Consider the following 14,642-nt stretch of genomic DNA (forward strand, 5'->3'; position numbering starts at 1 on the left):
CCACGGTTCGCCAGGCGAGGACGTGGTAGTCATGATTCTTGAAATTTCTCTCAATTTTTTAATTTTGGTCAACTTTTTTCTCTTTGGGTCAAACCAAGATATTCCTTACTTGACAGGCAAATGTAACAAGTTTAGGCTTTAATTTACGGAATAGAAGTGGCTCCAATTTCGGCTTCAATTCTTTCTCAAAAGTTATGTTAAATCATAATTTTTTTGTGAAAATGACATATTAGAGTTTAGGAGTTAGAAATTAGTGTTTAAAGTTTAGAGTTTAGGATTTAGAGCTTAATTTTTAATGTTTAGAATTTAAAATTTAGTATTTAGAAAAAAAAATTCTCAAAATCTACTATATTAGAACATTATGAACACCAAAATACTCAATAACATATTTTAATTCATGATTTAACATAATTTTGGAGGAGAATTGGAGCTCGGAATTGGAGCCCACTATCCCATAATTTACTTAGTTAAGACTTAAGAGAGTTTAATAGGATGGAGATAATATAATTATGTAGGGATTGACTTCCTATATTGCCCCAAGCCCTAGGCAAAGAAATTAATGTTGGCTAGAACCAAGAAATAATAAATGTTGAAGATGAGGAAATTAAATTTGGTTCCAAATTTAGGGGTATTATTTTGTAAAAGATCTAAATCATATCCTAGTTTCCTACATAGAAAATAATTTGAAACTTTAGATAAGGGCCCCCACTATATAGAAGTTGAGAAAATGATGAACCCCTAGCCACGTATAAATATTTGTTAATTACTTTAATCTTTATAAGCTAGTTGGCACACTAAAATAGATGTGGCAGTTTTGGTTAAGCATGTGCCAAAAAGAGAGAATTTAGTTGATTATGATCAATGGTTACAACTCATATTTCAAGTGAGCCCACCGACAACCATCAATAGACGTGTTTATCTTAAACTTGGTCGTTTAGACAATATATTAGTTTGTTTTCATACGTCGAGTTTAGGTTTAATCTACTACTCTGTTAGGTGAAAAATATTTGCGTTCATTATTCCGACGACTCGAGTTTAGACTCATATCGAATGCCCAAATGGAAAGTTGGTACGGTGTCTTTACCCAAAAAAAAATGTATGTAATTAATTAGTTCAAGATAGTTGATTTATCTAATGCAAACCCACATAGCATAGCTATCGTTAGCCATGGAAATCATAAAATGAAAAAACAAAAATCAACGTGAAGAGGTATACGACCTAGTCTCTTTTTTGTGTTCTTCATTTTCTAATGGGGGTTGAACTAATTAATCCAATTGTAGATGCTCTAACCAAACAATTTTGACTTTTCTCTCCATGAAAACTATTTTGTGGAAATTTTAGAACTGATCGAGAAGTCATTGGGTGATGAGTCGTTTTTAATTAAAATTATTCAAAGCACTCTAAACTGAGTTATTCCAATAAAATATATTTTTGGTGAGTCATCAATAGAGTTGACCAACCACCATGTGTAAGATTAGGTGAAGTTAACAATACCAAGGATGATGTTGAGTACATTACAAATTAAGGTACGTAGCATTTGATGGATGATACTATTCTCTACAAATACGTTAGGTAGAGATTAGATTCTTCAATTAAATTAATCGATTGAGATCTGAGTTTCTTCTTAATTTGCTGCACGAAGCTTTTAATTGGACAGAAAACTCCCGTACTTGTTGGTTTGCTACTGAACAATATCTGTGACTGATGACTACAATTATAAATTTCGATGGAGACATGGGGTATGTGATATATGCATGCAGACCAAGTGCATATTATTGGATCAATGCAGACAACACAATATGTACATAAACACGTACATATATATTCCTATTACTAGGGGCTAGCTACCTCTTTATATATATATATATATAGGAAGAATTATCATACGTGGACTCAAAAGTGTGGATTAACTTTGTGGACCAAAATTCATTGGTTGTAATAAAGCACAACACAAGTGGATGCTACACATTTACTATAGGACCCACCACATATATGATTGAAAAATAAGTCCACAAAGTTAATCCACATAGGAGAATTTCTAATATATACCGTACATATGATGATATATCATTGTACGGAAAACAACTCCATGATGAGAACCCTCTCTCTCTATATATATATGCATGATCCGATCCTAATAAGAAAATCGTGGTTCCGTTGGGAACCTCAAAAGGAGAAACAATTTGAGCCAATCACTAAAGAGTTGACTGTTTTTGAGAGCCCAACAATGGATCCTCTTTACTTTGGTTAATTTGATGATCTAAACAATTAATCATCAAGATGCTTATCATTTTTTTTAATCTCGTGATCATGAGGGGCTCTCGCATCTAGATTTGTTTTCAAATTTGTACGTCTTAATTAGCTTAGGGTTAATTATTATATTGCAAATAGTTGGTAGACTAAATAAATACTAATAAAAGTTAGCAGTTCCACCTGCACATGTATTAATTACCCCACAATCCAATCCTACCTAATACATGCAAATAAATAGAAACACATTCATGGGGTATAATGCTATGACATGCTTCGTCAATCAATTTGATGCTTCTTCTAAATGTCTTTATGTTGTAAGATTTTTATGTAGATGGGGACTATTTGCACCCCTGAATTAATTAAGTATACTCCAAAAAACTCAAAAAATGCTCAATCTAACAACACCCCAGTTGACCCTAGCCAATTCCCCTTCTCCTTTTTCTTCTTCCCTTACAACAACACCATCACCACCTCTTTCCTGGTTCACCATCACCACCTCTTTCATGGTTCACCATTATCGATCACCTCTTTCTTGGTTCAAGGCACCATAACCATTGGAGTGAAGGCTCCGAGATTATGAGGGAACACGTTGATCACTTGAATCCCATAAATCTGAGGTTTGGTTCTGTCTCTTTTTATCACTTTCGATGAAGATATGAACTCGTTTGTAATCGAAACCACAAGAGGTCTGTGAGATGGAAGGAGACATAGTGGTGGTGGGTTGGGAGACAGATCGCTTGATGGACCTCTTCTTAATCGATTTGATTATGAAAAAAGAACTGATCTACAAAATGGGTATTCTTGCATTTGCTCTTATTTTGATTGATCTACAGAAGAAGAGGAAGAGCTGCGATGTTGATGATGTTTGATAAATCCATGGTGGCAAGAGAGGTTGTGTTTAGAAGCTAGGTCTTGATGAAGGGTTAAGGGATAGAGTGATGACTCTTTTGGAGGAGATGAGGTTAGGGTTAGGGTTAGGGTTAGGGTTAGGGTTTGATGAGGAAAAAGACTTATTTTGGTTTTTAATCTCAGTCGTTGGTGAGATCCAACGGTTGAGATTATGGGGTGTGGTTTATAAAATTTGACAAAAACACAAATTGGGGTATACTCATAAATCTTATGTTTTTTACTAGAGTTTATTTAGAATGGAGTGTGTTTAGTTAAGTAAGGGGTGCAAATAGTCCTCATCATCTGTATACAGCTATGTACTTCCTCATTTAGCATAAATTCGTTCAACTAAAATGACAGATCCTTCATCATCAATGGTTCCAGTGATTTGTAGTTAAGAAATTGTCCCTACAGCATAGTACAACCTTAACATTTTAAGTACTATGTACTGCCTTTCATTTATGCAAATCAGTGCCCTAGCTAATTGAACCCCCACCCATGACCTAACTTGCCCCTTATTAGCAGGCCCCTTTTTTTTGTAACTAGGTGAACCAAGTTTTGGGCCTCAACCAGCCCATCTAGTTTTAAGAATGGGCTAGATAATGGACCCGATGGGCATAGGTTTTTGACAGCCCAACCCACTTAAATGATTGGGCTAGCTCTTACCAACTGTCAAGACTATAAATGGTGCATGAACACCACAGGGACGGAATTCCAAGTAGAAAAGACAAATATATTAGAGTAGGGATTCTTCGCTCTTTCTTAGGAGACACATGGACCCAAGTCCATGTGTGGTGATGGAATACATGCATAATGAAAGTTAACAAAGCAACTGGCCCACCCAAAGATCTCCTCAAGAATCTCATCAGATTTTTTTCCCCCTAATATTATGTACTTAATTAATATGTCTCTACAAATTTCAAATAATTGAATTTTTCTTGTGACTTTGAAATTCCATGGATGGAATCAATTCCTTGCTAGCATCTCCTCGTGAAAAATTCAGCTGCAGGTGTGTGTGTGAATTGAATATATACATACATACATACATATATATATATGTATCATCCAGTTATTCTTATTCCCATGACCATCAAGAGAGAGAGCTAGCTTATTATAAGCCACATTCAGATGCCAAACATGTAGCTCTCTGCAAACAAAATGATTTGATGATTCAGAGAGCATATAATGGCAGGTGGAGGGTGGACCCATATGTCATAGCAAAGGGTTGTGTCTCACAAATTTGTATCAAATGCTTCTTTTCAGTGTCTTGTATTGTCAACCAGCTTGATTAGTATAATTAATAGATTTCTACAACCACCACTAGAAAGGAACTATTCCCCTTTCTTTCAGTTTTCCTTGTTTTGGCAATCTTGTTTTCATCTCTTTCCAGTACTTATATACTGCATTTACCCCACCATATACACATCTGGATATCCATCGCCACTAGCTTAATTAGCTAGATCAATTTTTATAGTATAAGAGAACTCATGCATATTTTCCCTAATTGCATATATATATATATATATATACACTGTTTATGTTATTGAATTCAAATTCAAGTCTTCTCGTTTGTCCCAATTGTCCAACAAGTACACCAGAAAAGCTAAACAGGCCAGCTAGCTAAGCTAGGTTGATTGTACGGGGGATGATAATTCATTTTTGTCTCTTCATGCATGCAAACCTTACACACAAGTGAGAGGCTCATGGGATCTCTGATATTCTCTAGTATGCACAATTTCTATGCCTAGAGTAAGTAAATTTCCAAACACAATAGCGTGAAAAACAACCCCCACCAATTAATTAGTGCATATACTGTATACTATATTAATGAAAGACTAGACCAATTGTATCAACTTTCCATACAAAACGTTAAAATTCACGGTTCAAACACATCGAAGATATTATATGTGTGTTCTGGGTGATGAACTTGCTCAGATTTATTCGTCATGAGTCGTTGTTATTGGTACTTAGTTCCATGAAAAACGTGTCTACAATATGAGGGGAGCTGAGCTTTGTTTATAATCCATTCGGATGAGTTATGCTAGAATGTTGTGGGATTTTTAATATTGACAATCCTTGCACTAATGGATTGAGTTATGCCAGACCTAACAAGTAGAGAGGTAGAAACCGTTCAACTGGATCGAGACATTGCTTTGATAGCGTGTTGAAATTCTCAGGACAAACACATTAAAGATATTATTCGTTCTAAACCACGGGCTCATACGAATTTGTTCTTCATGGGTCACCACCTCTGGTACCTAGGCCCATGAAAACGCATTTACAATGTACGAGAAGTTGAGTTTTTCTTATAAACCATTCGATTGAGTTAATTCTTAATCTTTCGAGAGAAAAAATAACAATCAAATCAGCACATTTTGCAAGTTTTTACCTCTAGATCCCACAAGAGCCTCATCATAAAGCTATGAATCGAAAACTTTGACTATTTGCTCCATTATCTAACAAGTCACCGCGGTCCACACGTTGTAAGAAAATCACAATTCAAACTAAAATGATGATAATCATTGTATTGATTGATGATGTGATGATGGCATACTAAAATTATCAGATTATTAATTAATTCTAAAATCATAATTAATAGATAGTGCTAATTGTGTCATCCAAGTAAAGGAAAATTGAAAAAACAAGCTAAAGAAAGGAAGAAAAAAAAGAAGAGGGAACCAACCAAAAGCACCTTAATAGGCCCCATAATTTGTCTCCTCAGTAGACCCAAAGTTTGTGATTTTCATCTTTTCTGCTCTTCACACATAACCCTTCCTATTCCTTCACCTCCCTCCGTCTCCTTTTTTAGCAAATTATTACACTCTGAACCAAAAAAAAATAATCATGTCAGCTGATAATCATCACGATGTTTTGGCTGAGGGATCATCTTCACGATCCCTCGATCAGAGTAATCATCCGCAACCACAACCAGTGCAAGTACCAGCTCAGTTGAGCCGGTACGAGTCACAGAAGAGGAGAGACTGGAACACGTTCGGGCAATACTTGAGGAATCAAAGGCCATCAGTTTCACTATCACAGTGTAACTACAACCACGTCCTTGATTTTCTACGGTACCTCGATCAGTTCGGGAAGACGAAGGTTCATTTCCACGGATGTGTGTTCTTCGGACAACCTGATCCACCTGGTCCTTGTACTTGTCCACTAAGGCAAGCTTGGGGAAGCCTTGATGCGTTGATCGGACGGCTTAGAGCGGCTTACGAAGAGCAAGGTGGAGCACCGGAGACAAACCCTTTTGGTAATGGTGCTATTAGGGTTTATTTGAGGGAAGTTAGGGAGTGTCAAGCGAAGGCGAGAGGTATTCCTTATAAGAAGAAAAAGAAGAAGAAGCATCAAATCAGCAAGGTTGATCCAGATGATTCAAAGAAATTGAGGCAAGCCTAGAAATCAAGGTAATTATATCTATTCACTTACTACTATATATATGATTTTGTGGGTAATCGAGATTTAAGTTTGATTTATGACCATTTGATTGATCCTAGTTTGTTGTGGTGAGAGTGTACGTGAGACTCTGATATATACTTCCCAAAACCCTAAATCATAATTGAGAACCCTAGCTACTATGGACAGTGGGGGTTTAGGGGCTGTAGTTAATTTATGACTTTTATTAGGTCTACGATTTTTTATCATCATTTTACCTAAAATGACATGATTGCTTTGCGGTAGGAGAGGAGACTCTCTCCCCCTCTATAATCATATTATGAAGAAATAGTACAGTTCTTATTTTATGGTTTCGTGAATTATATATATTTGTATATATGTGAGTGTCATTTTGCAAACTTTTTGCCTGTTTTTTTTGTTTGGGTCCTTTTGTGATTCTGTGGGATTTTGTGCTCCCCATGAAGAGATTTGCATACGTTTATTTGCAAGTGATTGATGTACACTGACGTGGGGAAATGACATGCATAACTGTAATTATAATTATATGTATTCTCATCATTTTATATATACATGTGGGTGCTCCCAGTTTGTCTTGTTGGAAAATGAAAATAAAAAAAAACAATATGATTAATATATATATATATATATATATATATGTATGTATGTATATGTATTTACTAGAGGAGTTTTTAGTTTGCATTTATATGATAGCTCATAACTTGCACTTGTTTAACTAATAAAAAACTTTGTCCCAAGAAATCGAAAGACTGTAAAAGATATACCAAGTGAGGAATTCTCTCTTTTGCAAATTGCAAATATATATATATATATATAGCTTGCTTGAAACTTGAATCGAAATGATGAATTAGCTATGATAACTTGAGCAGTGTTTGATGGAGGGTTTAGTATTGAACCCTCTAGAAATCCTCCCTCTTCCCAAGCAAACTGAAGATGTTAAGTAAACAAGAGAATTTGGTTGAAGCTATACCATGAAGACATGAAAGGACTACTTCTCATTCAAGGGTGTGGTTATTAGTTTGCAAACTCAACATTCTTTGTTAAATGGACGAACTCGTCTCATGCATGTCATATGCCCATTGTGTTGACAATTCAAATTTTCTTTCTTGAGTTCTTCAATCATTTGTCTATTCACTTCCCCTTAAAAACCAAGTCATATATAATACAAAGAGTGATAGAGAATGAGAATGAGAATGTGAAAAGTGAATGCTGACCAACCAAACGATACGATTAACTTTGCATTCGGAGACTACCGAATATATTTGCTTCCATGCAAGAAAAATTCAGCAGAGAAAAAAGAAAAGTTGAATTTGCATAAGAAACTTGTTAATGCTTTTTTTTTTTTTTTTTTTGGTGAGGGAGAGTATGATGATACGATCAGTAAGGGAATGTGGTTCTCTAGAAAACATAGAAGAATTTGTGACACTTAGATCTATGTGTGGGTGAATCAATATTTAGGGATGAAATTCAGATTGTAAAAATACTTTGTATGTATAGTTTGAATGAATGTTATAGTTTTTCTTGGATAGTTTGCAGAAAGGGCTAGTTTGCTCGTTTGGTGCACATATTTGGAGATGAAAATAGAAAGAGGATGCCGAGCTATCATTCCTAACATCCTCATTGTTAATGTTTGGATCACACTAGTTGTCACACTACTTTATTGGCATCATTAGTTTTCTTTGCATGTTTGGTTAGAGAAAAAATTATAATTTTAGAATATCGTCAATTGTGAGATCATATTGTCGAAATTATGTATTTTTTTTAAAAGACATTATATGTATTTATTTAAAAATAAGCTAGAATTCCTCATTTTAGAGGAATTCCGCTTTCCTTGGCATTCTATATTTCAAGAGTTCCACCGACCAAAACATAAAAATTATTGGCCTACAAAGCTGGAACGGTAAACAAATGCTCGAACTTCTGAATGGTTGATTTGGGTACAACATTACTTTATATTAAATTTCAATCAAGTAATTCATAAATATTCTTTAAACATCAGATGACATTGCTTAACATTTTGGCAGTTTGTGTTGGTTATCATTTCAGGGTCACAGAATAGATCTAAACTGGATGGAAGAGACTCACGTCGATGTCTTCTCTGCTTCAACGTAATCTATCTATCTTATGCAATCTCAGGAAAAGTGGTGTAGCAGTCTTAAGTCTAACCTCCTCTTGGTTATAAGGTAGTTTTTTGCTTATCCAGCCGCACACTATATATAATCCACAATCTTAATAAAAGTTTAGTACCGTGTAAGTCAGCCTTTCTTTCTTTTACAGACTCCATATATATATATATATATATATATATATATTAAGAGAGATATTCTAGTGTCTTCAGATTTATGTATCCACACAGGACAACATCTCATGTTAATTGTTTAGAACTGGAAATGGATGATGGGTAAATTAAGTTGTTTGTGTGTGTACGTAGATATTGGCATATTGCTTCACATGCACTGAAAATAAAGGTGCTGCTCCGCTCTGAATCCTCTGATGGTGCGAGACCATCCTAATGAGTCATGGCCCTCTGGAGGCCCGCTCCTGACAACAAGGCCCAAGTGGCTGTAGACATCCACATAAACCCATAAAAGCTGTTAACAGATAAATGTGTCAGATACTTTAGGTTGGGTGAATCCTACATACATATATGTGGTACCCTCCTCTCTAATAGATCATTTTTATTTGAGCAAACCCCTACGACGTTACCTGCACTTGTTTCTTGGGCCATGGCTTGCCCATTTGTGGAGCCTTCGAATTGTGAGGAGGAGTGTTAAGAGATAAATATCTCACATTATATAATATGGGTGTCTTGGGTGAATTAATATATTCATACATGTGGTACCCTCCCCCTAACGGGTCTTTTTAGGGAAAGTGTGGGCCTCTATAAGCCAAATTTAACAAAAGATATTCAGGTCAAACTAATCTTGACCAACCTTAAAAATAAACAGCCATTTAATTTAATAGAATTCATAATGCAATAAGTAATTCATAGTTCGAAGTAGCCAAACATAAGCTGCAAATATGAAGATTTCAACAAGAAATAGGCAAATGAGTTGTCACAACTCACAATCACATTTCATCATTCACCTCAGTGACATGAACTGATGAAAGTCCAGATACAAAACATCAGACAGAAGAAAAAAAAATAATCATCCGCAGTTAACTATAGGAGAAAGTAGAAGAGTAAAGAGAGACACTTGATAATGATATTAAGCATTAAGTACGTAATTCTACACAGACATAGTCCTGTGCAATGCAAGAGATATTACAAAAGGAAGAACTATTCCCCCCCTAAAACTGCATTACAGTTAAACTCAGAATCATTAAGTCATACACTGTATTGGTTGAGTGCGTTTGCTGATTTAAGATAGCTATAAGTTCATCAAAAGAACGAAAGGTACTCTGGATATCTGCCACTACTGATTGTCTCTTCTGATGCCAATATAGCCGGGAACTTTACATGCTTTGCAGGGACTAGGTATAAATACAAATTTAAGACCTAGGAATGTTTCCAATGAAGAATAACCATCAGCTCTCTCCAAGATGGCTAGCTATATATGTCTGCAACAAAAAGAAACATAAAACGATTAAATGTAGCATGGACGGCACCTTTTCAATACCGGAAACAAAACTCAACAAAATCAACCAAACAGTGATTGTTAAAAAAACAAGCAGCACGGATTTACTTGTACTCTGTTTGCCATTCACCACCCCCTTCAGGAACAAATAGATGGAAACAATTAACAATTGGCATCTCTCACTGCCACAATACAGACAATTTCAAAGACAAGCAAGGCTACATGGTGTCGATGCATCATATCAAATGCAGATGAATTCAACTAGAGCTATCTTCTCAGTAAAAAAAAACGACACATAAGCAAGATGAGAAATACACGGTAAAAAGATTCCTTAAACAAAATAAAGACACAACTTGATCAACACATGTTGCCAAGAAAAAAAAAAATCTTTTGACATAATACCTACGCTACACATGCACACCACTTTAAAAGGGCAGGAAAAGTGGAAAACACCAAAAACAGTGACTAAACTCTTCAAATCAAACCCCTCACACCTTGATGCAATGAAAACTTAGAAAACAGCTCCCTCACTTTTGTTCTTGATTGAATATTAAACTGGCCTCAATAGACATTTCTGTGCAACAAATATAAGCACCCAGATTTTTAAATGCAACCATTTTGATGGATGAGGCAAAGCTAATTTTACAGATTGACCAATTTCCAGATCGTTCAGTATGGTGATGCTTCATCACGGCCAACATGAGACCTATCCCATTTTCCAAAAGAAGCATAAAATAAGAAATTAAATGTAAACAAGAAACAGTGCACTATACACATTCCTTTATATATAATCGCAAAGTACTTTCAAAGTCACCCTCTACTAAAACCCAAATCCAATGTCAAATGTGAGGCAACTAAGAATCTAAGATGGCTCAAAAAAAATTTTCATACCAAAAACGTCAATCGTGTTATACAGTGAAAAACAAGATAAAAAAATAAATCCAGAACCTTTTGTAGCACAATGCAGAAGGATCTTACGGACTAACGGTATTTAAATATAATAAAAAAGGACCACTGCATAATTCATGTTGTAAAAGCCAAACAAAAACTTCACAGAACACGTTAAGCAAAGCACAAAAAGTCCTCTACAATATACACCCATCCAAGTGCAAAAAACTCCAACACAGATGTAATCGCTCGACCATCACAGGGTATCAAGATAAGCCCTGATTAGCTATTTCTTTACCGTAACATTAAACAAGGCCTGAAACTACTATTTCTAAAAAGTAAAAAATGACAACCTCAATGAGATCATCAATTTTTCCAAACCAACTGAAACAAGGCTATAACAAAGCATCTATACAACAGAACCCAGTAATTCATGGGTAGGTTCCTCTTACAAACAGCATTAACCAATACATAATATGAAATGAACCAATTCACCGAGACAATCATCCAAAACTTTAAACTGCAGGCCTTAAATCCAAAAACTTTAAACAAGAAATCAGAGAGAACTCTCACCATCTGAGCCGGAAAGCTTGCTACGCTTGATCTTCCCCAATTGAACCTGGGTGTCCATAAACATCCTCATCCTCTGAACCTCCAAATCTTTCGCAAACTGCATCCTCTGCTTCTCCAACTCCACCATCTGCCTTAGCTTTTCACCCTCCACCCTTTCATACATCTCCCCAAACCTCTCTATTGCCCTCGCCAGCTTCCTCATTCCTTCCCCTTCCTCCTCGGTCTCCTCCTCCCTCTCCCTCTCTTCCTCCTCCTCACTCTCATCGCTCTCTGCAGCAGCAGCGGCAGCCATGGCTGAGTAATTTCTCCTAAAATATCCATCATCCGCCGGCCTCTTTTGAGGCAGCGCCACTGCCGTCGGAGGAGCTGAGGCAGGACTCTTCCGATACGTGAGCGGCAGAGCAACCGGTGGTGATGGCGAGAGTGACGGAGAGGGTTGTTTCTTGACGCTAACGCTAGATCCGATCACCACATCCATGCGCTCATAAAACGGCCAAGATGAGGTAACGGTTCCATTAGAAGCAGAAACCCTAGCCTTCTCGATCTTGTACTTTTTCTTGACGGTATCAAGCCGGTTCTTGCACTGGACATCGGTACGGTGAGTCTTCTTGGTGTGGCCATGGAGAGCATTGACAGCATCAGCAACATCTTGCCAGTCCTTCTGGCGAAGGTTGCCTCGATTTAGCTCCATGTAACGGCGGCCCCAGACGTCGACGAGAGTAGACGTTGCCTCCTCGCTCCAGCAGTCCTCGCGGACTGGCATGGGACGAGGGTTGTGCGAGGAAGCAGTGGTGACGATGTTGAGGGCGCTAGACGACGGCGTCAAAGAGTCCGTTAGATCGCCCATGGATCCGGGGAAGATTAGGTTTTCAGGTGGGATCAGTTTTTAATTTTAGATTGGGTTGTGAATATTGGGAGATTTATGATGAGGGAGTCGGTGCGGCGATGACGAACGCGCCGGACGCATGAGGCGCAAGTATAGGAGGTAGGGAAGAATAATAGAGAAGAAACGCTCGCCGGATGTGGGAGAGCGCGTGAGGAGCAACGGGGAGTTGGCGTGCCATCGGATTCGGCTCGGCTAACGTTCTCCAAATTGCGATTCCTTTCGATTAATCGTCTCTACTTACATCTTCGGTCACAATCTGCCGTCTGCACTCTACCCCTATTGTCATCAAAAAAATAAACACAATTTCTTCGAAATAACTCAAATAAGTGGTCCAACTGTCTCTAATTTTAACCAATTTTTAAAAATAAATAAGCATAAAATATATATAAATGAAAAAAATGTGCTCACATAAGGCCGAGTTGGGGTACCTGCATTAGATTTATCTGTAGTTTTCTACAGTTTAAATCGCAACTGCCTATTATATTTACTAAAGTGTAAAAATAGATTGGGTTCCACAATAATAAATGAATATTCTTGATTGAAATTGCAGGGAAATTACAATGACTTCCACTGCGTGAACCTTAAATAACATAAGGACTCAAAATGATCCGGTGAATTACCCATCATTGTCATAGCATTTCCATGGACTAGAAACGCATTAATGATTCATATTAATAAGAAAAGTTGGAAATTCAAAAGAAAAGTCGGTGTGTTGTGTGGGAGATTTGGGTGGGCATTGGCAAACCCAGAAGTCCACAATGTTGGAATGACGTTGATAAGCGGGAATGATGCGCCGGCTGTCAGACAAAGACGCATGAGCCGCGCCCAACTTAGCCTTTCAACTAAGCCGACGGCTCGGTATAGACTGTCGCAGTATGGCCTAGTATTTTCCAACCTAATTACTACCGGTGTTGACAACAGAAAGTCTGGTCATAGATTATAAACGGGACGGAACCGAATCGGATCAATTAGAGATCCGGTTACACTTAGTCTTGAGGTTTGAGAACAAAGGGAAAAAGCAAGTTGAGTAATTGGGCCTATTTAGGGAGGCCTATTGGGCTTTTTCTTGCGAAATTTCACTAATAAAGCCCGTTATCCATATGACCTTTCAGTTTTTTCCTTTTTTTTTTTTTCTTTTTTTTGTATTGCGAGCTATGGAGCATAATAAGTTAGGATTGATATATACTGTGATAAATTGATATTATTATATGTCAAGTTTTGATTGAGAAGGTGACAGAGAAATTGGGAAACAGTTGTCACATATAATCTGATTTGAATAATCATATATTAGTACAAAATGTATTTAGCTGCGACAAGAGGCACGAGAACATGGACAATAAATCAAATTGTGCACAAAAAATGCAGACTTTGATGGATTTTCCTAGATATCACCCATGTCTTCAATAAAATTTTATCAAAAGTGACAGATAACGGACCCTCTTCCTTTGTAATATTAAGTTATGTGAGGCACCGCTTGAATTATTGCATATATATATCGCTTCTTCCTTTTCACTTTTCCAACTTTTTGGGCAGATAACATGGAGATGGAGCCGGTCAGGAAATATAATTTTCTTGCAAATTTCCAAAATGTTCATGTTATTAAGATTTAAACATATGATTCTGTACAAATCCCAGTTTGTTTTTAATAAACTGATGAGGGAATTTCTGCGAGACTGCAACTCTGACAGTATATAGTACTGGGATCAGGATTTGACTGCAATCCAATGATATGTATCTCCAACTTTTCATTGGTTTCAGGTGGTGGGGACTGGCAGAAACAAACTGCATAGGATAAGAACATGGGCTTGCTTGTTTAAGGCTCAACCAGTCAAAATCTACTGTAAGTGCCTTTATATATGGATGCTGTTGGCACTACATATAATAATAATGCTCTAGCTTCTAATCTCTAAAGAGAACAAATTGCGTAAAGACATATCTTCACCCCCCACCTTGTTAGTGCATTATTATTCCATGTTTTCAAAAAAAAAGTAAGTGGGGACTCAAATTCCATCCGCCTCAAAGTGGCTTTCATCATGCATCTCTTTCAGTATATTTTAGGAACAGTGCATGCCAATATATTTTGACATGATGATGTTTTGATATTGTTTGAGATAAGAGCAAACAGTGCGAAACTAACAATTTAGATGATAGTCTATGAT

General features: G+C 36.8%; 2 protein-coding genes across 3 annotated transcripts; one reads left to right on the plus strand and one right to left on the minus strand.

The window, feature by feature from the left end:
* Positions 1–5,845: 5,845 nt before the first annotated feature.
* LOC119988811 (protein LIGHT-DEPENDENT SHORT HYPOCOTYLS 10-like) lies at positions 5,846–8,879 on the plus strand. 2 transcript variants are annotated; one of them, XM_038833997.1, is made up of 2 exons: positions 5,846–6,551; positions 8,583–8,879. In XM_038833997.1, the coding sequence occupies exon 1, from the start codon at positions 5,986–5,988 to the stop codon at positions 6,541–6,543; it is 558 nt and encodes a 185-aa protein (XP_038689925.1). In that variant the 5' UTR covers positions 5,846–5,985; the 3' UTR covers positions 6,544–6,551; positions 8,583–8,879. The 2 variants fall into 2 exon arrangements, with proteins under 2 accessions (XP_038689925.1, XP_038689924.1); XM_038833996.1 differs by having other exon boundaries at positions 5,859–6,551; positions 8,605–8,879.
* Positions 8,880–9,734: 855 nt separating this feature from the next.
* LOC119988810 (trihelix transcription factor ASIL2-like) lies at positions 9,735–12,746 on the minus strand. Its single transcript, XM_038833995.1, has 2 exons — positions 11,598–12,746; positions 9,735–10,119 (listed from the first exon to the last, which is right to left on the minus strand). The coding sequence occupies exons 1-2, from the start codon at positions 12,442–12,444 to the stop codon at positions 10,106–10,108; spliced, it is 861 nt and encodes a 286-aa protein (XP_038689923.1). The 5' UTR covers positions 12,445–12,746; the 3' UTR covers positions 9,735–10,105.
* Positions 12,747–14,642: the final 1,896 nt, after the last annotated feature.

The sequence above is a fragment of the Tripterygium wilfordii genome, chromosome 21 (genome assembly GCF_013401445.1).
Source record: "Tripterygium wilfordii isolate XIE 37 chromosome 21, ASM1340144v1, whole genome shotgun sequence".
NCBI lineage: Eukaryota > Viridiplantae > Streptophyta > Magnoliopsida > Celastrales > Celastraceae > Tripterygium > Tripterygium wilfordii.